The sequence below is a fragment of the Mobula birostris genome, chromosome 1 (genome assembly GCF_030028105.1).
Source record: "Mobula birostris isolate sMobBir1 chromosome 1, sMobBir1.hap1, whole genome shotgun sequence".
Classification (NCBI taxonomy): domain Eukaryota; kingdom Metazoa; phylum Chordata; class Chondrichthyes; order Myliobatiformes; family Myliobatidae; genus Mobula; species Mobula birostris.
Window position 1 is genome coordinate 176,030,052 of NC_092370.1, and position 27,009 is coordinate 176,057,060.

General features: G+C 39.8%; 2 protein-coding genes across 4 annotated transcripts in view; one reads left to right on the plus strand and one right to left on the minus strand.

The window, feature by feature from the left end:
* The window catches only part of zfyve26 (zinc finger, FYVE domain containing 26), a 119,272-nt gene extending 112,267 nt beyond the window's left edge, over positions 1 to 7,005 (plus strand). For all 3 annotated transcript variants that reach the window (XM_072266562.1, XM_072266570.1, XM_072266580.1), the window contains exons 41-42: positions 2,606 to 2,656; positions 4,261 to 7,005. In XM_072266562.1, coding sequence (XP_072122663.1) covers positions 2,606 to 2,656; positions 4,261 to 4,464 — 255 coding nt within the window. In that variant the 3' untranslated portion in view covers positions 4,465 to 7,005. The remainder of the gene's footprint in view (positions 1 to 2,605; positions 2,657 to 4,260) is intronic.
* Positions 7,006 to 8,469: 1,464 nt separating this feature from the next.
* The window catches only part of rdh12 (retinol dehydrogenase 12), a 65,209-nt gene continuing 46,669 nt past the window's right edge, over positions 8,470 to 27,009 (minus strand). The window contains exons 5-7 of the mRNA XM_072266593.1: positions 22,197 to 22,406; positions 12,440 to 12,629; positions 8,470 to 10,206 (exon numbers count right to left, since the gene is read on the minus strand). Coding sequence (XP_072122694.1) covers positions 10,104 to 10,206; positions 12,440 to 12,629; positions 22,197 to 22,406 — 503 coding nt within the window. The 3' untranslated portion in view covers positions 8,470 to 10,103. The remainder of the gene's footprint in view (positions 10,207 to 12,439; positions 12,630 to 22,196; positions 22,407 to 27,009) is intronic.

The window sequence follows — 27,009 nt, forward strand, 5'->3', positions numbered from 1 at the left end:
GGCCCCTTGGGTAAGAGTGACCATAATATGGTGGAATTCTTCATTAAGATGGAGAGTGACATAGTTAATTCAGAAACAAAGGTTCTGAACTTAAAGAGGGGTAACTTTGAAGGTATGAGACGTGAATTAGCTAAGATAGACTGGCAAATGACACTTAAAGGATTGACAGTGGATATGCAATGGCAAGCATTTAAAGGTTGCATGGATGAACTACAACAATTGTTCATCCCAGTTTGGCAAAAGAATAAATCAAGGAAGGTAGTGCACCCGTGGCTGACAAGAGAAATTAGGGATAGTATCAATTCCAAAGAAGAAGCATACAAATTAGCCAGAGAAAGTGGCTCACCTGAGGACTGGGAGAAATTCAGAGTTCAGCAGAGGAGGACAAAGGGCTTAATTAGGAAGGGGAAAAAAGATTATGAGAGAAAACTGGCAGGGAACATAAAAACTGACTGTAAAAGCTTTTATAGATATGTAAAAAGGAAAAGACTGGTAAAGACAAATGTAGGTCCCCTACAGACAGAAACAGGTGAATTGATTATGGGGAGCAAGGACATGGCAGACCAATTGAATAATTACTTTGGTTCTGTCTTTACTAAGGAGGACATAAATAATCTTCCAGAAATAGTAGGGGACAGAGGGTCCAGTGAGATGGAGGAACTGAGCGAAATACATGTTAGTAGGGAAGTGGTGTTAGGTAAATTGAAGGGATTGAAGGCAGATAAATCCCCAGGGCCAGATGGTCTGCATCCCAGGGTGCTTAAGGAAGTAGCCCAAGAAATAGTGGATGCATTAGTGATAATTTTTCAAAACTCGTTAGATTCTGGACTAGTTCCTGAGGATTGGAGGGTGGCTAATGTAACTCCACTTTTTAAAAAAGGAGGGAGAGAGAAACCGGGGAATTATAGACCGGTTAGCCTAACGTCGGTGGTGGGGAAACTGCTGGAGTCAGTTATCAAGGATGTGATAACAGCACATTTGGAAAGCGGTGAAATGATCGGACAAAGTCAGCATGGATTTGTGAAAGGAAAATCATGTCTGACGAATCTCATAGAATTTTTTGAGGATGTAACTAGTAGAGTGGATAGGGGAGAACCAGTGGATGTGGTATATTTGGATTTTCAGAAGGCTTTTGACAAGGTCCCACACAGGAGATTAGTGTGCAAACTTAAAGCACACGGTATTGGGGGTAAGGTATTGGTGTGGGTGGAGAGTTGGTTAGCAGACAGGAAGCAAAGAGTGGGAGTAAACGGGACCTTTTCAGAATGGCAGGTGGTGACTAGTGGGGTACCGCAAGGCTCACTGCTGGGACCCCAGTTGTTTACAATATATATTAATGACTTGGATGAGGGAATTAAATGCAGCATCTCCAAGTTTGCAGATGACACGAAGCTGGGTGGCAGTGTTAGCTGTGAGGAGGATGCTAAGAAGATGCAGAGTGACTTGGATAGGTTGGGTGAGTGGGCAAATTCATGGCAGATGCAATTTAATGTGGATAAATGTGAAGTTATCCACTTTGGTGGCAAAAATAGGAAAACAGATTATTATCTGAATGGTGACCGATTAGGAAAAGGGGAGGTGCAACGAGACCTGGGTGTCATTATACACCAATCATTGAAAGTGGGCATGCAGGTACAGCAGGCGGTGAAAAAGGCGAATGGTATGCTGGCATTTATAGCGAGAGGATTCGAGTACAGGAGCAGGGAGGTACTACTGCAGTTGTACAAGGCCTTGGTGAGACCACACCTGGAGTATTGTGTGCAGTTTTGGTCCCCTAATCTGAGGAAAGACATCCTTGCCATAGAGGGAGTACAAAGAAGGTTCACCAGATTGATTCCTGGGATGGCAGGACTTTCATATGAAGAAAGACTGGATGAACTGGGCTTGTACTCGTTGGAATTTAGAAGATTGAGGGGGGATCTGATTGAAACGTATAAGATCCTAAAGGGATTGGACAGGCTAGATGCAGGAAGATTGTTCCCGATGTTGGGGAAGTCCAGAACGAGGGGCCACAGTTTGAGGATAGAGGGGAAGCCTTTTAGGACTGAGATTAGGAAAAACTTCTTCACACAGAGAGTGGTGAATCTGTGGAATTCTCTGCCACAGGAAACAGTTGAGGCCAGTTCATTGGCTGTATTTAAGAGGGAGTTAGATATGGCCCTTGTGGCTACGGGGGTCAGGGGGTATGGAGGGAAGGCTGGGGCGGGGTTCTGAGTTGGATGATCAGCCATGATCATAATAAATGGCGGTGCCGGCTCGAAGGGCCTACTCCTGCACCTATTTTCTATGTTTCTATGATTACAAGATACTCCATGGCCATTTTGACATAACTTGTTAATTATTTTCAATAATCCATTTTTAGACATCAGTACTTGTGTGAACCACTCAGATGTTGCCCTCGTGGTAACTTCTTGACTAGGTTTATTCCTTGGAAAGCACAGAGATGTAGAATAAACATGTTTGGAATATTCTACTATCTGTTACATTTATTTGAAATAATGCCACCGATTTTTGTGTTGTTGAATCTAATTAATCTATTAATATAGGGCAATTAATTATCAGTAGTATTTCCGAAATTGATTAAGACACTTATCTTTATTTTCAGTCAAAAGAGCTAGAGAATCTGATTCTTGAAATGAAGAAAGATGATAACAAGGTAAGCAATAAGTTGACAGTACATTTTACTTCAGAAACAAACATTTGAGACTCCTGCTGACTTTGACGTTGGGAGGCAGGTTAATCCTCAGGTTAGCAGAACTGTTCAGACTTGGAAATTACAGGTTCAGTAGCCAAACTACTCAAGTCACAACAGCAGTATTCAGAACTTCAAATAGTGTTTAGCTTAAGTATGTGTGCAATACGAGCAAGTACTGTATCAAATTTGAACTGTACATCGTGCCCCAAAACTTACAGGATGAGAAACAAACTCTAAGTTTAATATTTTTCTCTGCTGAGATCCTCTTGCCTCCCCATCTCCACCCCTCCCACCTGGTGAACTCTTTTTCCAGGCACCTTTGTCTTACACCATACAACTAAATATATTTTATCCAGTTAGCCACCTGTCCTGTGACAGTATTGCAACAGTTCTAACCAAAAGGGGCGCAAATTACAACCTTAGTTACTGCAGCTTCACTCCATGATCCCATTGGCCCGCCTGTTAGTTGTGCAATAGATCGAGAATCCCCAATTCAGTTCATTCTTTGTCATAAGTGGTAATACCCAGCACTTAGTTATTTTTCCCTCACTGTCACCAGTTCCTAGCATGCGAACTTGAGCTGAGATTTTCTCCACATAACTAGTGAGATGATCAAAACTATTGTACATTTCAAATTCAGTTTTCATATTTTGCCTTTAATTTGCTACCTTTCTGTTTTACATCCTTCAAAGCTGCAAACCACAGTTCTCCTCTGAACTCTCTGGCTTTTTACCCTCTTAAGCCTGTGCCCTCCCATCAACAGTCACACGGGTCCAATGCCCTGGAACATGTTCCCTTAATCCTTTACCCTCTTCGTTAAAATGATTGGCCAAATCTCCTATTAACCTCACTGTTGAATTTTCATCTATGCACTCATTATAAATGAATTTAACATCTTCTATATATATATATATATATATATATATATATATACACACACATCACTCCTCTCTCTCCCTCACGTACTTACACACACATGCTCTCACTCTCTTACACAGCCATGTTTGACCAGTATCCATTGTAATGAACTGCACTTTTCTTTTCTCCACTTGAGGATCAAATCTATTCATAGTGGCTTCACCATTCATTTAATTTGTTTCCCTGGTCATTATTTCTGCTTTAGCCAGACTATTTGTATCTATATTGACTATAAATTGCATTTCTGACCTAAAATCCCCTCCATCAGAAAGACTGTTTTCTTCTACCTTGGTACAAGACCAAATGGTATCTTGCTCAGTTTCTCATTCTCCTTTCTAAGGTTCAACAAACCCTATCTATAGTACTTGTACCTACTCCGCGCTCATTCCTGCTGACCTATGGAATCCTTCTGCTATCCACGGTGCTAATTTAAATTTCTCTTCTTAAAGCTTATGAATTTACAGTCGCTCTCTCTGGGGTCACTCATTAAAATAGCATGAGATTTTAGCTTTTGTTCGAACTCTTCCACTTGTTTTGCCATTGGCAGCTGTGCCTATGATCATGCGGACCATGGTCTGAGATTCAGTATACTGATCTGTGCATTCCCATGGATATCTAGTAACTTAAAATTTTGATTATACCTGCAGATGAAAGCTTTCTTGTTATGTAATAAATACCGCTCAGCCTATTTGGTTGCTGTGAAGCTTGACACGATGCAGGCTGTGCACAGGGTACAGGAAGTGCTGGAGGCTGCTGAAAGAGCACAGGAGGAAATCATATCGAAGATCTGTAGGGACTGGCTGAAATCACATCAGCCTAAGACAGTGACACAAAAAACCCACAACAAGTAACGTACGAGACTGAAGCTGTACAAGATCTTAATTGCTACCTCAAGAACATTTGCCATGAAATTATATTAGATTCATCGAAAAGTATGGGAATAATGTCCCAAAGTTATTTGGACAATCATGGAATTAGCAGTATCACTTTGTCACATATTCTTAATGCAATTTTTGGGTTTTTTTTTGCTTAAAATTTAAAAGGATACTGTTGCACTTGGATATGACTGTGGTTTCTTCTCCCCATCTATTCCAGTTCAGATTCCGATATGTTTAAGATAACTACAAATTAACTTCCTTGAAGTAGGAATTGGCTAGTGATTAATAAATAAACCCATAATAGCTGGTTCAGTGTCAGCAACAATTCAAACAAGTGTGTGCTTTTGACACAATTGCATTGTGAACTATGATTTAATTCAAGGGTGGATTATTCAGGTTAAAAGTTGGACTCGCGTTGAACACATTTCCATGTTGTTTTTCTTCTGGGGTTACAGGTTACAGTCACAAAACCTTTCTGGATGTTTTCATTCATCGAGTGGTACCTATTTGATTCAATCATGTTAGCAGAAAACCTAAACATGGCAGAATTGGCATGTATTACTTCCAAAGCAGTCTCCTTTGTAATTTACTTTTGAGAAAAGATTGTGCCATCAGAACAGATCTGTTTTTCTTTACGAACCCGAATCACTTGCCTGCTCCATTCCTTAAAAATTACCGAGATTTACAAATTTCAGAGTAAATTATCTCACTTACTCTGTATCCAAAATGATTGATATTCCTGCAGGCATCAATTGGTGGATTGTGAATTCTTCTGATACTTTCATGCTTGACTGTTCCAGTGATGAGCAAGTTAAATTACATTCTCCCCCCTTCACCCTCCATCAATTTCTCTTCATCCACATTGCTTTTCTTATGGCTGTTTCTTTACAATTCTGTCTGAGCCTGTAGCCTTCTGCAATATGCTGTGAGGTGAATGCCAGCAGAGAATTCTACTGTATCTGTCTAATATGTGTGCACTGAAAATCAGCCTTGTTAGTACGCAAATGTGTCCTGCTCACTACAGCCCTATGGTACTGGAAATAAATGCGGCTAGCCTTCTAATTCAGCGCAAAATGTAGAGAAGATTCTCCTGTGCAAAGAAATAACACATCAATATGTCATTAGATCATTGTGAAGAATGTTGTCCTCAACTTTAAACTGGAGTTACAGTATTTTTGGAAATAATTTGAGAATAAAAAAATGTGTAGTAGTATAGCTATTAATTTCATTGAAATGTACTTCTGAAATTGGAAAAAAATATATAATTCCTTTGTATTTTAAGTAACAGCTAAAATACTATGTACATAGAGAAACAAAAGAATTTTTATTACAAATATGTACATATATTCTTATTGAAATGAAGAAATATTTTTTAGTACTAACCTGTTTTCCTATTACTGTATTTTATTTTACTATTTGTACCTTATAATTGGATGTAACTGGATAGAGGATGAAACTGTAGCCATTTGCATGACATGTTCATGAAACAAACTCATAATTATGATAAGTCTATCAGAGTGATCTGGTTCACAGATGTCAGTTGTCACAACAAATTGCACAAATGTGCATGGCTGATAGTAGCAGCAGTGTCCAAATATTTACATTTACATTGGTTTTTCTTGGCAGCAGTTGGAGAAATAATTAAGTACATTTTGTGATTATCATCAGTGCTCACTTTAAATTATTAATATATTATGATAGAGGATTAATAAGTGACCTTCAATACTGAATGCAATTACTTCATGAGCAGTAGTAATATTTTGTGAATGTGCATCTTCAAATTTTCATGAATGAGTTTTTAGGTTGCTTATTTTGAATATTAGAATACTTTTGGTCTGTTTGACTAAGCACTGATGAAATATGTTAGAAAACTGTTGTTTATGTCCCAGTGCCACAAACAAAAACTGTCATGCCTGTCCTGTCTTGGACAGAGAACACCTATGAAAATAGCAGGAAAGGAGATGACTGAATACTGTATATCTGTTAGTTCCAAATTACTGTACACTCCACTTCATTCTGGTATACTCTCTTTTGCTAATGTAATGTTTTTTTACCCCCCCCCCCCAATATTTTCCTAAGATGGGCAAGTTAGATTTTTATTTGAGAATTTTTAATTCTTAGGATCTCTCAAATGGATATTAAACTAATAACTGAACTGTTTTGCAAGAAAATTATGCCGATGATTGACAAAATTAGCATTCCTTGATGTATGCTATTTTATGCAAATAGTATATTTCACATCATGATGCAGGAGTATAAATATGTAAAATGACAACCATATGTAATATTGAAGGTTTCATGAAGACTAACAAACCAGTACCTCATGCTGTGTCACATTGAATGTAGTGTGATTACAAAGCAGTATTCACACCACATTCAATGAATATATTACTAGTTTAACAACCTTGTAAATGCTATTCCTCTTGAAAAGTTGTAACACAACTGTAATGTTGTAAATGCTGTAATGTTTTAATGCCATTTTTTAAAAAAGGTACATTATACTGCATACTACTACTTATAGCTGTGCAGTGCGATTCTTTATTCAATGGAGTATTTATATTTGCCCAATCTAATTCCCTTTGGGGAAATAAGCATATCACAAAAAAATCTAAAACAAACCTGTAATTGTAATAAAAAAAGGAGCAAATTCCACAGAAGAAGCATTCAAGTGCAACAGATTTTGAAGTTAGAATTAATGCAATTTGTATGCATTTAATAGAAAGAAATCATGTTGTTTAGATAGTAGGACTGCTCAAGTGATTTAATACACTAGATGACTTCTATAGGTTTCACCATGCTATTATTCTAAAGTTTAGTTTATTTGTGCAGGTTTTCCACATCTAATTCTATTGAAATATAGGTTAGATCTAGATCTAATGTTAATTTGAGCATCCATTAAAATCCAATTGGAATGATGGTGGTAGAAAAGTATTTTTTTCATGCCTATTAACAAATAGTTTCCTGCTTCAGAATAATTTTTGAATTTTGGCAAGTTTTGAATGGCGTTGTAATGGCAGGCAGTGAATTGTATACTTCTCATTCCCTACCTATCTCAGCTCTTCGCCTATGGTGGACTTTACTGCTGCTTTTGCAAACAAGATTTGATAGACTGGTACTTCCTCCCCAAGAAAATGAGTCGTCCTCTATTTGAAGCCTTTAACGCTTAATACCTAGAAGTTTTCTTTCTGTTATAAATACGCAATCATTTTGGTTCCAGATTTCATAGGTATGTCATTAGAAAATAAAGCTTGACTTGGATATTAGAATATTTGACCTATATTATCACAATTTTAACTCTCCTCATTTCCTCCTTTATCATAACAACATTTAAAAATAAAATTTGCATAGCACTCTCCCGTTTGCTATTGTCTATGATGCAAACAAGAAAAAAATGATTTAACAATTTTAGATCAATTATAACAAGAGCTTTTGTGTCATAGATCTTACCTAAACAATTGTGCAGTTAAAGAACTTGCATATTAAACTTATAGCTAACAAAAATGCTTGCTTCAGAGGTTCCACACGTTTTATACTGACAACTCTAAATGAAGCATGAGACCTATTAATCCAATGAGGGCTGTAAGTGTGAAAAATGAAGAGGATGTTTATTGTTTATATGTCTACTATTATAACGTAATATCTGAACAAACTGCACGTTCCAATTGTATGAGCTGTGTTTCAATTGCACTGTAAAAAGCACTTTTAACATGGAATCCACTTAGCTTTACCATGGGAATTAATGTTAAATGCCAAATAAGGTGCGATTGTTTGTCTAACTTTCTATTAAACTAGCAGACTGTGACTTGACCACTTTAAAAGTAACTCTTGACAAACCTTTGAGAATATTTTGTAATCTAGAGCTAAAACAGCATCTAACTTGTGTATATTTTATTAATTTTTCCTACACCAGTAAACTTTGTCAATCAAATTTACAACTTTTATGTATCAATATTTCTGTTTTTGGAATTACACGTCACCTTTTATGATTGTCTAAATGGTTGTGATTTATTTCCTCCTCAGATTTTTATTTATTGTGCAGAACTTAATTCTTTGTCACTTGTATTATAATAATTGAAAAAATGATCTTGCAGAATAGTAGATTTCTTTAGGAAGTAGGAGTTGGGTTGATCAGTGACAATACTTTCAACAAGGAATAGACTTAGTTCCACTTCCACCCCATGTCACTACACCCTTTTTCCCCCTTCAAGTATTTATCTAATTGTTTTTGACAGCTACAGTAGTAAGTTTAAATCCTATACTGATTTGTCTGTTAACACTGATAAATGGATATAATGTGAACAATGTTAATTGCCATCTTGAAACACTGCAAAATAATGCATGTTTGTCAGTAAACACCACACTGGATCAAAGTTCATTATTTTTATTTTGAAGTGCATCAAATACATTTTCCCCTCCCCTCTGAAGAGTTTAATTTTTATCATGTCATTGTAGTGATTTTAAATTTATGTATTAAAACTAATGTTGCCCAAACATTTAGCATTTTTATTTGACTTTTTAAAAAAAAAAGTCATCCTTGTCAAATGACATGGAGCACCATGGAGTTCCAAGCATGTTGTGAATTGCTCCAATCTCCAAGCTTTCTATCTCCAGTGTCCCTAAGTAAACAGTACATTAGCTGGCAATTTATAAATTCACTCTTCATGAATGATAAAACTTATTGAAGTCTCACATTCTGCATGTGGAACCAAGAAACAGAGCAAACTAACAAATTTGGTGCTTTGAATCTGTCTGAGATTTCAGTGTGACAGTCTCCAAACTGATTGTCACTTAAGTGGATAAGTGCCATGATTCCATTTACCTGCAAGAATGCAGGCCACTGGGTTTTGAGGGCTGCTATTCTCAATCTGAAGCAGAGACAAATTAATCTTTTGCCCATTGTCATGTATCAGTTGTTGAGTTATATAGAAAATGGAACAGCGCAACACAAGCAAAGGCCCTTTGCCCACTATACTTATCCCTTCTGCCTGCATAATGTCCATAACCTTCTATTCCATGTACATTCATGTGCCTGTCCAGCAGCCTCTTGAACACCCCATCATGTTTACCTCTACCACCACCCCAGGGACCCACTATACTCTTTTTTAAAAAAAAAAACAACTTGCCTTGCACATCTCCTTTGAACTTAACCCCTCTCACCTTAAGTGCATGCTCCCTGGATTAGACATTTTGACACCATGAGTAACGCAACACATAACTTGAAGGAAGTGCATATCGCGGAAGGTATTTAATTTATTTAACCTACTTAACTTTTTTTGCTTCTCATCTTGCACATAAAAACTTTTAGTAATCAACATTATGGTTAAGATAAAATATAGCTTGAATACAGCTGATTGCAGCAAGTAATGAATTGTCAAAAGTTTCACAAACTCATTATCTATTGAGATAATAGCCCTTCAAGCTGCATTGCCCTGAAATCCCCCAATTTAATCATGAGTTTAGATTTTGACAGAATAACTGTTTTGGCAAACTATCAAAGATATGGCTGCTGAAGGTTACACTAAATGATACATGTCAACTTGATTAAAGTTCACTCAGAGTCAGAAAGAATCAACCTCGTTCTTGGCTTCCTTCCGTTTTCATCTTTTGAGAATTCAGTCCCACTGAATTCCAAGGAGCTTGCAACTGACATCCCATAATTTTTTGGCGGTTTCGTCATTTTTACCCCGTGGAGCCACAGATGCCAGTTGGCAATCACTGTAAAGAAAATCAAATATGAAAATAGAATAATTAAGTTGCAGAAGGATGTACATATTGTTACCTTGTCAGTCATTACCTTAAGAACATCGGCAAATGGTCTAAAGTGTTGATGGCCATCCTTAACAGGGTAAAATTAATTTTAAACAGGCCCTCCTTCTCCTTCATTTTGCCTCTGGTATATTGCTGATTGTATTGGTGCTGTTTCCAGCCAGACAGCAGGAAACAGCTCCACATGAGAAGAGATGAGGCAACTAGGTTTGTATTTATCAAAGCTCAGATCTGTGGGAGGCCATCTAATTGACACTCATAAAATTCTGACAGAGCTGGATAGAGTGGATGTGGAAAGGATGCATCCAGTAGTGGGAGAGTCTAGGACAAGAGGTACACTAAATTTAAAAAAAAAGTCCTTTCAGAACAGAGGAGGTATTTCTTTAACCAGAGAGTGTTGAATCTATGAGGGTGTTGGGCCAAGTCAATGGCTATATTTAAAGCAAATGTTGATAGGTTACTGATGAGTTACGGGGAAAAGGTAGGAGAATAGGGTTGAGAGGGATAATAAATCAGCCATGATCAAATGTCAGAGGAGACTCCAATGGCCTAGTTCTGCTCCTATATCTTATAGTTTTACACCACCTCGCAGTTTGCTTTCTGCACTTCATTCATTCTCCTGGTTCCTTCTGGACAATGCTGGTGCTTTAGATAAGTATGCTTTTCCTTTAACCTCAGTTTTGCTTTCAATTTCATTCATAAGGCTTTCAAATTATGTACTACTCACCAGCTTCTAGTCTCACCCCATTTCCTCCCACCCAGAACAGGGGAAATCGTTTTTCACTTCCCACCGCAGCAGACTTCACTTTCAACAGATCTCTTACAGGTAACTTTCACAGACTACTAAGATCCTAGTGGGACTGTTGCCTCTGGTTCAGTGTGATTCACTCTTGTATCCCCACCAACACCCCTTCTTAAGGCAATTTCCACTTCCCCTTTTATCTCATCCTAGGTGAATCAACAGTTCACTTACACTTCCAGTTTAGATAATTACATGTGATCTAAACAGGCTAATAAGGTACAGATTACAGCATCCTTTCTCATGTGGAGCTGTTTCCTGCTATCTGGCTGGATTGGATTGAACTGAATATTCCTGGACTGTTTCAATGACTTGTGCTTTGGTGTTTTATATTCTGTTTTTTCACATGCTTTTCTGTACCATTTGCATGATTTCTTCATTGTGCATTGGAACAGGTTCCATGGTTTTCTTTGTTTTGTGGCCGTCTGTGGAAGAATGAATCTCAGGGTTGTATACTGCATATGTACTTTGATAATCAATGTACTTTGAATCTTCAATCTTTGATCTCCTCCACATTATGGAAAGAAAACACTGACTGGGTGACCAATGTTCAATCCAAATAATCTGCAAATGCTGATCATCTTAATTCTCCACCACATACATATTTCTAACCTCTTGCTTTTTGGCTTTCCCCACTTGCAGAGAAGCACAGCACAGGCTTATAATAGCCTGTTTCTAACATTCAGTTACTTTCTCATGATAATTTAAGGTGATTTATTCCCTTTTATCCACACATCCCCCAGACACACCTGTTGTGATTCTTTAGTTAGTACCCCTCCTCTCATCTCAGTGCCACTTTCTAGCACTAGTCCCATTTCTACTGGCACCTAAGTGTTTTGGCATCTCAGCTACTTAACCACTGGAATTACTGTGAACTTTTAATTGCAAAATCATGAGATGGGAATATGAGAGTTTCTCTCATCCAATGGAAATATATGATATGGGTGGGGGTGTGTGATGAGGTCACGGATCCAATACTGCAATAAAATAGAAATACCAATCAAAAATGTCAGACTTATGGCAGGTTAGCTTGCAGCTTTGGAGACAGAAGTTGTCAGTGGTTTAAGTCGGTGATCATTCAATCAAAGATTGCAGAGAAAAGGGAGGAGGAAAATAAAAGATGTGAGGGAATGGAGACCAGGTGGAACTGGGTGATATAGGCCGTGGTGGTACCCCCTGGTACGATGAGGTAAGGATACATCTACAGGAGGTGTAAATACCACAAGAGAGAAGGCAAGAAGAAAGTAGTGACGGAAAAATGAGATGCAAGACTGGAATAGCCAGCTGTCTGGTATTATTGAATTCATTGAAGTTTTCTGTATACTTGAGCCCTTTTTCCTACATATTAGTTTCTTAATTAAATAGAAAAGGCAAGTTACAAACCTGAAATGTTTGCCAGAAACCTCATCCAGTTCTTCAGTGACTGCACAGTATATGCTGGTCTGAGCACCTTCTTTAGGTGTTTTGATGAGAAAAGTGAGAATCTTCCATACCACAGCCAAAGATCTGGAGTGTCTGGTTAGTTCTGATCTGACACAGCCTGGATGCACAGAGTTCACTGTGACTTTGGTGTCTATTAAGAAAATAAAATGGAGTATCACTCCAGTTTGCAAGCTTCTGTCTCAGTCAGACCTGGAGCCTTCAAAATGCATGCATCTCAGCCAACCACCTCTCGAACTAATTGAATGGCAGAGTGCTTAATGACTTTCCCCAAGGGTCTGTGTGCCTTATCAGTAACGTCTGTGAGTCTTGTATGTACTTTTACTGGTAGCAGCATTTTGTAATTAGAAATTGTATCTCTCTGTTTCTACCCTGGGCCAGAGCTTCCTGCCATCAAGAAAGCCAAGACTATGTGCCAGAGCTTGAGTTTTAGGATTCTATTGATCAGTATTGCTCAGTTACCCTATTGACATTGTTTCATCAAAGATACAGTAACATCGCACATTGATACTGAAAAAGCCAATTAAACCCTCCTTTATTAGCTGTACCTTTGAAATGAACCAATCGACTACAGACATGAAGAACAGAGGGCTGCCCGTTAGCGTGATCAAACCGAGGGAAAGCCTGGCTGAGCAGTTATCCCGATCTGCTTGGGAAACAGAAAACCGAGAAAGCAGGGGACGGGAGGAGGGCGAGAGAACAATATCAGGAAGAGACTGTGAGTTTTCCGAAGACGGCCCTCATCCCCTCCGGAAGAGCCATAAGGTTTGGCTAGCTTTAAAAGTGTTGATAAGCTAAACGGAAGCAAAAATAGACGGTGCTATACCTATCTCAGGAAATACTAATTATAATATGGATTTTATATTACTCAATTTTTTAAAAATTCATTCATTCACTCCTTTTTCCCCACTTAAATGAGAATATATATGGGAGGAATACACAGGGAGATCTTTTCTGCGTAATGGACATAGATTTGTTCACTTACTTTTATGGGTACTGCAATGGGGCCTCCAACTCAGGTAGGAGGGGCTATCCCCCACAGCTAGACGTTTCCTCTAGCTGAACCCAGGGTCAACTACCAGAGGCCTCAGCCTTGGAATCACAACTTCGTTGCCTTTTTTTAATTATTTGTGTTTCTTGGTTCTTATTTGTGCAGGGAGTAGATCGATTAAGTTTTATGCTGCTAATTTCAATGATATATTGACAGATAAATACACATGGCTAAGGACAAAGTAAAAGTCATTTCTTTTAATGTCAATGGGCTGTTAAATCCAATCAAACACAGTAAAATTCTATCCAAAATGAAAACAGAACAAGCCCATGTAGTATATTTACAGGAAACTCACTTAAGTGATAATGAGCATGGCAAACTAACAAGAATGGGCTTCACTAATTTGTTTTTCTCCTCATATAAATCAGGACATAGGAGAGGAGTTGCTATTCTTATCTCAAGCTAAATTTTGATAAAGTATTCGAAATGGGAGATAAGGAGGGCAGATATATTCTGGTAAGGGGGAATATAGGTGGAAGTTCAGTTACTTTATTGAATATATACGCACCCCCAAGAAGTGATATTAGTTTCTTTCAGAAAATTACTAATATTATGGTAATGGAAACAGAAGGTCTCCTGATATGTGGGGGAGACTTAAACTTACAATTACAACCAAAGTTAGACTCTTCCAATAGAAAAACCTATGAAACAAAATCCTTACATAAGAAAGTTAATACACTTTTTGAGAATGTTGGTTTAATTGATATATGGAGGGACCTTTTCCTCGACAGAAGGGATTACACTCATTATTCTGCCCCCCATTCTGTATATACAAAAATAACATTTGGAAAAGAAAAAGACAAAATAAACACCTGTGGAATTGGGACAATAGATGTAAGTGACCATGCACCGATATATTTATCTTTTGATTTTGACTTACAACGAAAGAATACTATTTGGAAACTAAATTCAAGTCTACTCAATGATCTATATTTTAAGGACAAATTAAAAAAGAAATTAGTCTTTACTTAGAATTCAATGATAATGGAGAGGTTTCACCTCCCATTCTATGGGATACTCTGAAGGCTGTCTTAAGAGGGAAAATTATAGCGGTATCTTCATTTAAGAAAAAAATAAGGAATAAAACAGAGGTATTACAAAATAGGCTGAAGGAACTAAAAAAAAACAAATTGAATTTGGCACAGGATACATTAGAGGAAATTTTAAAAATTAGGAATGAAATGAATAGTTTGGCTACGCAAGAAATCAGGAAAAATTTAATGTTTCTGAAACAGACATTATGAAAGCAGAGCAACACACATCAAAGTTGCTGGTGAATGCAGCAGGCCAGGCAGCATCTTTAGGAAGAGGTACAGTCAACGTATCGGGCCGAGACCCTTCATCAGGACTAACTGAAAGAAGAGCTAGTAAGAGATTTGCTGCGTTCACCAGCAAGTTTTATGTGTGTTGCTTGAAATTGCAGCATCTGCAGATTTCCTTGTGTTTGCGATTATGAAAGTGGATCGAAGTCTACAAAAATACTGGTGTGAAAACTGAAGAAAAAGATAGCAGAAAACACAATTCATAGAATTAGGGATCCAAGAACATAAAAGATAAAAAATAAGCTAAGTGAAATTCAAGAAGCTTTTGAAGTGTTTTACAAAACTCTATATTCCAAAGTTCCGGGGGAAGCATAACCCAAATTGACACCTTCCTGAATTCTCTAGAGTTACCCACTTCAAGCGAAGAACAAAATAGAATGATAACTGCTGACATAACTGAAGTTGAACTAAAAGCTGCAATTAGTAGGCTTAAATTAAGCAAGTCACCAGGATCAGATGGGTATACGGCAGAGTGGAACAAAGAATTTAAAAATGAGTTGATTCCTGTCTTACTCCCCACAATGAACTGGGCTCTAAAAAAGGCACAAATGCCACCCAGCTGGAAGGAAGTGATAATCTCAGCTATACTAAAAGAAGGCAAGGATAAAATGGAATGTGGGTCATTTAGACCAATATCCATTCTCAATGTAGATTATAGATTATTTACCTCCATCATGGCCAAACGATTAGAAGAGTTTCTACCCATACTGATACATAAGGATCAGACAGGTTTTATACAACAATGCCAAACACAAGACAATATACGAAGGACACTTCACATTATGGATCATATACAAAAAAATAAAATTGAAGCAATAGTGATAAGCATGGACGCTGAAAAGGCATTTGATTCGGTTAATTGGAATTTAGAGAGTTTTACATAGATTTGGTTTCCATGACACAATTATTAAAACTATACAGGCACGATATGACAATCCTACTGCTAGGATTAAAATCAATGGATATTTATCAAATAGTTTTAGCCTAGAAAGGGGCACAAGATAGGGTTGTGCATGGTCACCACTACTCTTCACATTATATCTGGAACCATTAGCTCAATACATCAGACAAAATGAAGATACCAGGGGAATTACTATCAAAGGGACAGAGCATAAATTGGCCTGTTATGCAGATAACACACATCAAAGTTGCTGGTGAAAGCAACAGGCCAGGCAGCATCTCTAGGAAGAGGTGCAGTCGACGTTTCAGGCCGAGACCCTTCGTCGGGACTAACTGAAGGAAGAGTGAGTAAGAGATTTGAAAGTCGGAGGGAGAGGGGGAGATACAAAATGATAGGAGAAGACAGGAGGGGGAGGGATGGAGCCAAGAGCTGGACAGGTGATTGGCAAAAGGGATACGAGAAGATCATGGGACAGGAGGTCTGGGAAGAAAGACAAGGGGCGGGCGGAACCCAGAGGAGACGTTTTCCTTTTTTAAAGAAAGGGGCTTCCCTTCCTCCACTATCAATTCTGCTCTTAAACATCTCCCCCATTTCATGTACATCTGCTCTCACTCCATCCTCCCGCCACCCCACTAGGAATAGGGTTCCCCTGATCCTCACCTACCACCTCACCAGCCTCCGGGTCCAACATATTATTCTCCGTAACTTCCGCCACCTCCAACGGGATCCCACCACTAAGCACATCTTTCCCTCTCCCCCTCTCTCTGCATTCCGCAGGGATCACTCCCTACACGACTCCCTTGTCCGTTCGTCCCCCCCCATCCCTCCCCACTGATCTCCCTCCTGGCACTTATCCGTGTAAGCGGAACAAGTGCTACACATGCCCTGACACTTCCTCCCTTACCACCATTCAGGGCCCCAAACAGTCCTTCCAGGTGAGGCGACACTTCACCTGTGAGTTGGCTGGGGTGATATACTGCGTCCAGTGCTCCCAATGTGGCCTTTTATATACTGGCGAGACCCGACGCAGACTGGGAGACCGCTTTGCTGAACACCTACGCTCTGTCCGCCAGAGAAAGCAGGATCTCCCAGTGGCCACACATTTTAACTCCACATCCCATTCCCATTCTGACATGTCTATCCACGGCCTCCTCTACTGTAAAGATGAAGCCACACTCAGGTTGGAGGAACAACACCTTATATTCCGTCTAGGTAGCCTCCAACCTGATGGCATGAACATTGACTTCTCTAACTTCCGCTAATGCCCCACCTCCCCCTCGTACCCCATCTGTTACTTATTTTTATACACACATTCTTTCTCTCACTCTCCTTTTTCTCCCTCTGTCCCTCTGAATATACCCCTTGCCCATCCTCTGGGTTCCCCCCCCCTTGTCTTTCTTCCCAGACCTCCTGTCCCATGATCCTCTCGTATCCCTTTTGCCAATCACCTGTCCAGCTCTTGGCTCTATCCCTCTCCCTCCTGTCTTCTCCTATCATTTTGTATCTCCCCCTCCCCTTCCAACTTTCAAATCTCTTACTCACTCTTCCTTCAGTTAGTCCTGACGAAGGGTCTCGGCCTGAAACGTCGACTGCACCTCTTCCTAGAGATGCTGCCTGGCCTGCTGCATTCACCAGCAACTTTGATGTGTGTTGCTTGTATTTCCAGCATCTGCAGAATTCCTGTTGTTTCTGTTACGCAGATGACATTTTGATCTATCTAGGGCAACCAATATAGTATTTACCCAAATTGATGCAAACCTTTGAACAATATGGTCAATTATCAGGATTCAAGATCAACATAGATAAAACCCAATTACTTCCATATAACTATAGCCTACTAAGATAAATTGAAAGCAGATATCCCCGGGCATGGCAAACAGAGTCTTTCAAATATTTGGGCATCATTATGCCAAAAGATTTCGCAAAATTATCAGAATGCAATTATCAGCCTACATATAAAAGAATTAAGGAAGATATAACAAGATGGAACCGAATTCCTTTTCTTGGTTTCAGTTCAAGGATTGAATCTATTAAAATGAATATACTGCCCAGACTATTATATCTCTTTCAGACCCTACCAACAGAGGTTAATCAGAATCAATTCAATGAATGGAACAAAATGTTATCAAGATATATATGGCAAGGTAAAAGGCCTAGAGTTCATCTCAAAACTTTGCAATTAGCCAAGGAAAAAGGGGGGATGGGGCCTACCTTCTCTTAGAGATCATTATTTTGCAGAACAGTTGAGAGCTGTGATATGTTGGTGCAACCCATCATATGACGCTCAATGGAAAAACATTGAGGAGAGGATACTTCCCATCCCCATACAGGCAATTTTGGCTGATAACAACCTACAAAGTTACATAAATACTATTGATAACCTATGGGTGAAATGGACTCTTAAAATATGGAAAATTATTATAAAAGAATATAAACTAGAGAGAGACATTGCAATTCTTAAATGGTGTGCATATGACTCGGATTTTATGCCGAATAAACTGGATGCTAGATTTAAGGACTGGGCAGCGAAAGGAATAACAGTTCTTTGCAATATAATGAAAGAAGGAACACGGTTCCATTTAGAAATGCTTAAAGGGAAACACTTATTAGAAAAACAAGACTTTTATCGGTATTTACAGATGCCACATATAGGACGGTTAAAAATGTAACCAAGGCAAGTACATGTTTGATAGAGCTATTTAGAAAAGCATATAATTCAGATAACGGTAGTAGAATCATTTCAAGCATGTATAAGGGTTTGTCAAATCTTAAAACACATTCGACTTCAGACATTAAAACAAAATGGGAGAAGGAAGGAGGGATAATTATATCTGAGGAAGAATGGACAATAATATGGAGGTATCAATGGAAGTGTACCAGTTCACGGAAATGGAGGGAGTTCAGATGGAAAAACTTGATACAATATTTTTTTACACCCTCTCAGAAATCCCATTATGATAGTAACCTCCCTGTTTGCTGGAGAAATTGTGGACATCAAAATGCAAACCGTTATCATATTTTCTGGGAATGCTCCGTTATCAAAGACTATTGGAGCACACAATGCCTTACAAGACATCTTTAAATGTGGAATACCCTTAGAAAGTAAGACCATATATTTTGGGTATATACCTCAAGAATGGTTGAAAAGAGATAAATATTTAATGAATATACTGCTGGTGGCTGGTAAAAAGACCCTTACCAGGAAATGGTTATCACAGGAGAGCCCAACTTTAAATGCATGGATGGAAATTACAATGGACATTTACAAAATGAAGAAGATAACAGCATCTGTTAATCATAGGATAGACATGAAGGGAGGGGAGGTGGGGTGGCGTTGCTGGTTAAAGAAGAGATTAACACAATAGAAAGGAAGGACATAAGCCGGGAAGATGTGGAATCGATATGGGTAGAGCTGCGTAACACTAAGGGGCAGAAGACGCTGGTGGGAGTTGTGTACAGGCCACCTAACAGTAGTAGTGAGGTCGGAGATGGTATTAAACAGGAAATTAGAAATGTGTGCAATAAAGGAACAGCAGTTATAATGGGTGACTTCAATCTACATGTAGATTGGGTGAACCAAATTGGTAAAGGTGCTGAGGAAGAGGATTTCTTGGAATGTATGCGGGATGGTTTTTTGAACCAACATGTCGAGGAACCAACTAGAGAGCAGGCTATCCTGGACTGGGTTTTCAGCAATGAGGAAGGGTTAATTAGCAATCTTGTCGTGAGAGGCCCCTTGGGTAAGAGTGACCATAATATGGTGGAATTCTTCATTAAGATGGAGAGTGACATAGTTAATTCAGAAACAAAGGTTCTGAACTTAAAGAGGGGTAACTTTGAAGGTATGAGACGTGAATTAGCTAAGATAGACTGGCAAATGACACTTAAAGGATTGACGGTGGATATGCAATGGCAAGCATTTAAAGGTTGCATGGATGAACTACAACAATTGTTCATCCCAGCTTGGCAAAAGAATAAATCAAGGAAGGTAGTGCACCCGTGGCTGACAAGAGAAATTAGGGATAGTATCAATTCCAAAGAAGAAGCATACAAATTAGCCAGAGAAAGTGGCTCACCTGAGGACTGGGAGAAATTCAGAGTTCAGCAGAGGAGGACAAAGGGCTTAATTAGGAAGGGGAAAAAAGATTATGAGAGAAAACTGGCAGGGAACATAAAAACTGACTGTAAAAGCTTTTATAGATATGTAAAAAGGAAAAGATTGGTTAAGACAAATGTAGGTCCCCTACAGACAGAAACAGGTGAATTGATTATGGGGAGCAAGGACATGGCAGACCAATTGAATAATTACTTTGGTTCTGTCTTTACTAAGGAGGACATAAATAATCTTCCAGAAATAGTAGGGGACAGAGGGTCCAGTGAGATGGAGGAACTGAGCGAAATACATGTTAGTAGGGAAGTGGTGTTAGGTAAATTGAAGGGATTGAAGGCAGATAAATCCCCAGGGCCAGATGGTCTGCATCCTAGAGTGCTTAAGGAAGTAGCCCAAGAAATAGTGGATGCATTAGTGATAATTTTTCAAAACTCGTTAGATTCTGGACTAGTTCCTGAGGATTGGAGGGTGGCTAATGTAACCCCACTTTTTAAAAAAGGAGGGAGAGAGAAACCAGGGAATTATAGACCGGTTAGCCTAACGTCGGTGGTGGGGAAACTGCTGGAGTCAGTTATCAAAGATGTGATAACAGCACATTTGGAAAGCGGTGAAATCATCGGACAAAGTCAGCATGGATTTGTGAAAGGAAAATCATGTCTGACGAATCTCATAGAATTTTTTGAGGATGTAACTAGTAGAGTGGATAGGGGAGAACCAGTGGATGTGGTATATTTGGATTTTCAAAAGGCTTTTGACAAGGTCCCACACAGGAGATTAGTGTGCAAACTTAAAGCACACGGTATTGGGGGTAAGGTATTGATGTGGATGGAGAATTGGTTAGCAGACAGGAAGCAAAGAGTGGGAATAAACGGGACCTTTTCAGAATGGCAGGCAGTGACTAGCGGGGTACCGCAAGGCTCAGTGCTGGGACCTCAGTTGTTTACAATATATATTAATGACTTGGATGAGGGAATTAAATGTAGCATCTCCAAGTTTGCGGATGACACGAAGCTGGGTGGCAGTGTTAGCTGTGAGGAGGATGCTAAGAGGATGCAGGGTGACTTGGATAGGTTGGGTGAGTGGGCAAATTCATGGCAGATGCAACTTAATGCGGATAAATGTGAAGTTATCCACGTTGGTGGCAAAAATAGGAAAACAGATTATTATCTGAATGGTGGCCGATTAGGAAAAGGGGAGGTGCAACGAGACCTGGGTGTCATTATACACCAGTCATTGAGAGTGGGCATGCAGGTACAGCAGGTGGTGAAAAAGGCGAATGGTATGCTGGCATTTATAGCGAGAGGATTTGAGTACAGGAGCAGGGAGGTACTACTGCAGTTGTACAAGGCCTTGATGAGACCACACCTGGAGTATTGTGTGCAGTTTTGGTCCCCTAATCTGAGGAAGGACATCCTTGCCATAGAGGGAGTACAAAGAAGGTTCACCAGATTGATTCTTGGGATGGCAGGACTTTCGTATGAAGAAAGACTGGATGAACTGGGCTTGTACTCGTTGGAATTTAGAAGATTGAGGGGGGATCTGATTGAAACGTATAAAATCCTAAAGGGATTAGACAGGTTAGATGCAGGAAAATTGTTCCCGATGTTGGGGAAGTCCAGAACAAGGGGTCACAGTTTGAGGATAAAGGGGAAGCCTTTTAGGACCGAGATTAGGAAAAACTTCTTCACACAGAGAGTGGTGAATCTGTGGAATTCTCTGCCACAGGAAACAGTTGAGGCCAGTTCATTGGCTATATTTTAGAGGGAGTTAGATATGGCCCTTGTGGCTACGGGGGTCAGGGGGTATGGAGGGAAGGCTGGGGCGGAGTTCTGAGTTGGATGATCAGCCATGATCATAATAAATGGCGGTGCAGGCTCGAAGGGCCGAATAGCCTACTCCTGCACCTATTTTCTATGTTTCTATGTTTCTATAAGTTGGAAGAATTTGATTCATACTGGGAAAAATGGTTTAACTGCATAACACCTCAAAGACCTGATTTTATTCTCACAAATCAATGAATATGTTGTAAAAAAAATCACTCCCTACTTGTACATAGTTTTCTCCTTTTGCTTGTTCTTCCTTTCCTCTCTTTTCTATAGGTGTATACCTCAGATAAATATTATGTGGAGATTTGTGGCTTATATGACTATATGATATATATGTACAATACCTGAAATACATCTTATGGAAATGTTTGTTTGATGATGAACTTCAATAAAAAATAAATTACAAAAAAAATGAACCAATCAAACAATAGAAAGACATTTTTCTGCCTTTATTTTAGTGGCATGCTGGAGTTAAAAGTTGCGGCATACCTTTCAGACGCTTGGCCAGTTCTCGGGTGAACAGTATGTTGGCTAGTTTACTCTGGCAGTAGGCCAGACCCCCATCATAACTGTTTTCACTCTGCAAATCCTTAAAATTGATTTGGCCAAGGAAATGAGCCAAGGATGAAACGTTAATAATACGAGCAGGTGATGAGTTTTTAAGGAGATCGAGAAGCAGGAAGGTCAATAAGAAATGTCCTAAAGGAATACAAAAAAATCAACACAGTCACCAATCATAAATCCAAATTAAACATTCTGACAAAGTGAAGCAACACTGGAATCACTATACATCAGTAATTAAAATCTGGAGGGTTTTTATTGTTTTCAAATATTTTTATTGTGAAGCAACATCAGCTTAACCACAACCGACAATGTCTTGAAGTACAAGGCTTCTTTTTTTTTTCTTTCTTATAACAACATAATGAAAGTCAAATGTATGTATGTATAGTAAACAAGCAAAAAGCGAAGGAAACCCTACCACCCCGTCTCATTTCCCCTTCCCAGCCCTCCCCTCCCCTCACCCCTCCCCTATGTGCTGTTTAGGTCCTACCGCCCCCCCTGCCCCACACTTTGTTCAGCTGTCGGTCTCTTCTAAATACAACAGTAATGGTTGCCAGATTTTTTCAAATTCCTTGAGTCTGTCCTTGATAATGTATCTTATCCTCTCTAGATGCAGAGTATCCATTAATACAGCCAGCCATTGTCAGAGTGATGGAGTTTCTTCCATTTTCCAGAATTAGTATGAGTTTCTTTCCATTAAGTATACCATAGGTCAGTAGTTGTTGCTGGGTAGCCTGGAATGTATTTGACCTCACAGAAGTTCCAAAAATTATTAAAATGGGGTCTGGTATTATCTGAACCTTTCTAACCTTCAATAGGGCCTCAAATATTTGCTTCCAATACTCTTGTATCCTGGAGGGTTTTTATACCCAAAATAGATAGAGGCTACAGTACAGGGAGGCAGTCACTCTGAAGTTGCAAGAGGCAGGTAGTTGGGTGACTGTCAGGAAAGGGAAAAGGAATAGGTAGTGCAGAGTAACCCCCGTGGCCATTTTCCTTAATAATAAGTGTACTGTATAGCCTACATTATAGTAAGGGACTACTTTATGTTTTAGTAACACGTCGTTGCATGTGCTGTCAGGCGCGTATTGATCTGTACATGTGTGTCAAGTTCGGATTCTACCAGTAAAGAACCATGAAACTTAGTTCCCGTCTCCAGCGTTTTTATTAATAACATAGTTGTGTCAACAGGCCACATACACAACAAATTGGCAACAAGAATTATGAACCGACATCTTATCGGAACGCCTGTTTTAATTGATAATGACACTTGGAGGAGAATAGAGAGAAGGGAGATGAAAAGGAGCGACACACGCATCTAGACGGAGTGCGCTCGTTGCACTAGCAAAAAGGACGTGTGAGTCAAGTGGAACGTGCAGTGACTGCAAGGAGCTAGCTAAAAAGAAAACAAGGAAAAACGGTAACGTGAGGAAATCTGCGGATGCTGGAATTTCAAGCAACACACATAAAAATTGCTGGTGAACGCAGCAGGCCAGGCAGCATCTATAGGAAGAGGTACAGTTGACGTTTCCGGCCGAGACCCTTTGTCAGGACTAACTGAAAGAAGAGATAGTAAGAAATTTGAAAGTGGAAGGGGGAGGGGGAGATCCAAAATGATAGGAGAAGACAGGAGGGGGAAGGGATGAATCTAAGAGCTGGAAAGTTGATTGGCAAAAGGGATATGAGAGGATCATGGGACAGACGGGAGGCCTAGGGAGAAAGAAAAAAATATATAATAATAAAAGATAAATAAATAATGGATGAGGTATGAAGGGGAGGTAGGGCATTAACGGAAGTTAGAGAAGTCAATGTTCATGCCATCAAGTTGGAGGCTACCCAGACGAAACATAAGGTGTTGTTCCTCCAACCTGAGTGTGGCTTCATGTTGACAGTAGAGGAGGCCGTGGACAGACATATCAGAATGGGAATTAGATGTGGAATTAAAAGGTGTGGCCACTGGGAGATCCTGCTTTCTCTGGCGTACAGAGCGTAGGTGTTCAGCGAAACGGTCTCCCAGCCTGCGTCGGGTCTCGCCAGTATATAGAAGACCGCATCGGGAGCACCAGACGCAGAAAAATGGTACTAAAATAACATAACAAAGATGGCAATGATTGGAACTATTACAGCATTTGATAGTGGCATTAAAAACTGGGTAACTTACATTGAGAGAGTGGAGTTATATTGTGATGCTAGTGGTGTTAATGATGAAAAGGAAGCCAGCGTCTTACTCAGTATTATGGGAGCAAAAACATATGGCCTGCAATGAAGCTTGTTAACCCCTGAAAAGCCAGCTGACAAAACATTCAAGCAAATAGTAGACACTCTCCAACAGCATTTAAGCCCTAAACCACTGGTCATTGCTGAAAGATTTAAATTTCACAAATGGAATCGGAGCAAAAATGGAAACATTTCTGAATATTGTGCTGAATTGCGCAAATTATCAGGACATTGTGAATTTGGAGCTGGTCTATCGAACGCAGTGAGGGACAGGTTAGTGTGTGGCATACACTGTGAAACCATACAGAATAAGCTCCTGTGTGAAAAAGACCTTACATTAGAGAAGGCGCTGAACATTGCAATATCATTGGAAACAGCAGCATGAGGTGCTTCAGAGATACAAGAAAAATCTCTGGAATATGCTATGAATAAAATATCACTGAACAGGAATGAAGGAAAGAAATGTTACCGTGGTGGGAACATGTCACATGACCCTGAGGACTATTGGTTTAAAGACAAAGAATGCAGAAACTGTGGCAAACAGGGCCACATTGGCAGAGCATGCAAAGCTAGTAAACAACAGAAAAAGGACAAATTACAAAGAAACAAGAAACCCCAGAAAGGAAAATACAACAATGTGCACAAAATGAAAGAAAGCGGTTCTGATGACAATGACTCAGACAAAAGTGAATTGTTTTGTCTGCAACTTCACAGCGTGAAAGAGACAGATGATCAAAGAGTAATAAGGATCACTCCACAAGTGGCAGGCGTGAGACTGAAAATGGAGTTGGACACAGGCTCAGCTTTAACAGTGATCTCTGTACACGACTACAAATGACTGTTTTCTCATATACCTCTGAAACCAACTAAACTACTGCTAAAGACTTACACAGGACAGAGAGTGTGTCCCAAAGCCAAAATTAAAGTGACAGTGACCTACGGAGACAAAACACAGCAGCTGAACCTCTATGTACTGAAAAATGGAGGACCACTGTTGCTAGGACGGGAATGGCTCAGAAAAATCCAGTTGGATTGGCACACCATCAAGCCACTAGATGTGTCAGCAAAGGAGGGCAGCAAGGCTACATCTGAGAGACTGTCACAAATACTTGCTGACTCTGAGGAAGCATTCATGAAAGAAATAGGAACACTTCAGGGCATGAAGGCAAAGACTCAGATTGAGGAAAATGCATGTCCAAAAGTTCACAAAGCCAGACCAGTGCCATATGCAATCCATTCTACAGTAGAGGCAGAGCTGAAAAATCTGGAGCAGACTGGGGTCCTGTCAAAGGTGGATTGGAGTGAACGGGCCATGCCTATTGTTCCAGTGATGAAGAAAATCTCCAGCACAAAACCAAGAAAACCAAGCAAGGTGCACATATGTGGAGACTTCAAAGTGACTGTTAACCCAGTTCCCCGCACAGTACAGTATCCTCTATCTTTGCTTCCCTTTCAGGAGGGGAACATTTCACAAAAATCGATTTGGCCCAGGCTTATCTCTAAATGGAAATTGATGAAGCATCCAAGAAATACTTGACAATAAGTACACACAAAGGATTTTACCAGTACAACAGGTTGGTGTTTGGGATAGTATCAGCTCCTGCAGTCTGGCAAAGGGCAATGGACCAGATCCTGCAGGGGATTCCAGGGACTCAGTGTTACCTGGATGACATCATCGTCACTGGCAAAGATGACAATGAACATCTTTCTAACCTTGAACAAGTGCTCACTAGGTTACGAGAATATGGGCTCTGAGCTAATCGACAGAAATGTGAGTTTTTCAAAAAGGAAATTTCATACTGTGGGCATGTGATCAACAAGGATGGCTTACACATGTCTCAAGACAAGACAGAAGCGGTGCTTAAGGCACCACCACCTGGAAATGTGTCTCAGCTGAGAGCATACCTTGGACTAGTGAACTATTACCACAAGTTCTTGCCTAACCTATCCACAGTCCTACACCCATTAAATGCACCATTACAGACAGGGACACAATGGAAGTGGGCTGAGAGCTGTGAGAAAGCGTTTCAAGAAACTAAAAGACTCATAACTTCAGAAGGGGTGCTCACACACTTTGACCCCTCCTTACCTATCTGACTAGCTTATGATGCCTCACCCCATGGGGTAAAAGCTGTGTTATCGCACAAGTTTCCAGATGGCTCAGAAAGACCAATAGCCTTTGCCTCAAGAACGCTAACTTCAGCTGAACCCAACTACCCACAGATTGACAGAGAGGCCCTAAATTTCTTGACTCCCCACACTCCCTCAGTGTGGGGAGTCAAGAAATTCAGTCACTACCTGTATGGACAAAAGTTTACTCTGTTGATTGACCATCAGCCTCTCATGTCAATCTTCAACCCAAGGAAAGGCGTTCCAGTGATGAGAGCACAAAGGCTGCAGCGATGGTCTCTGTTCTTAGGAGGTCACATGTATGACATTGAACACAAGGGGACCAAGCAACATGGCAATGCAGATGGTTCGTCACGTTTACCACTGCTGACTTCAGAGATAACTACACAAATGG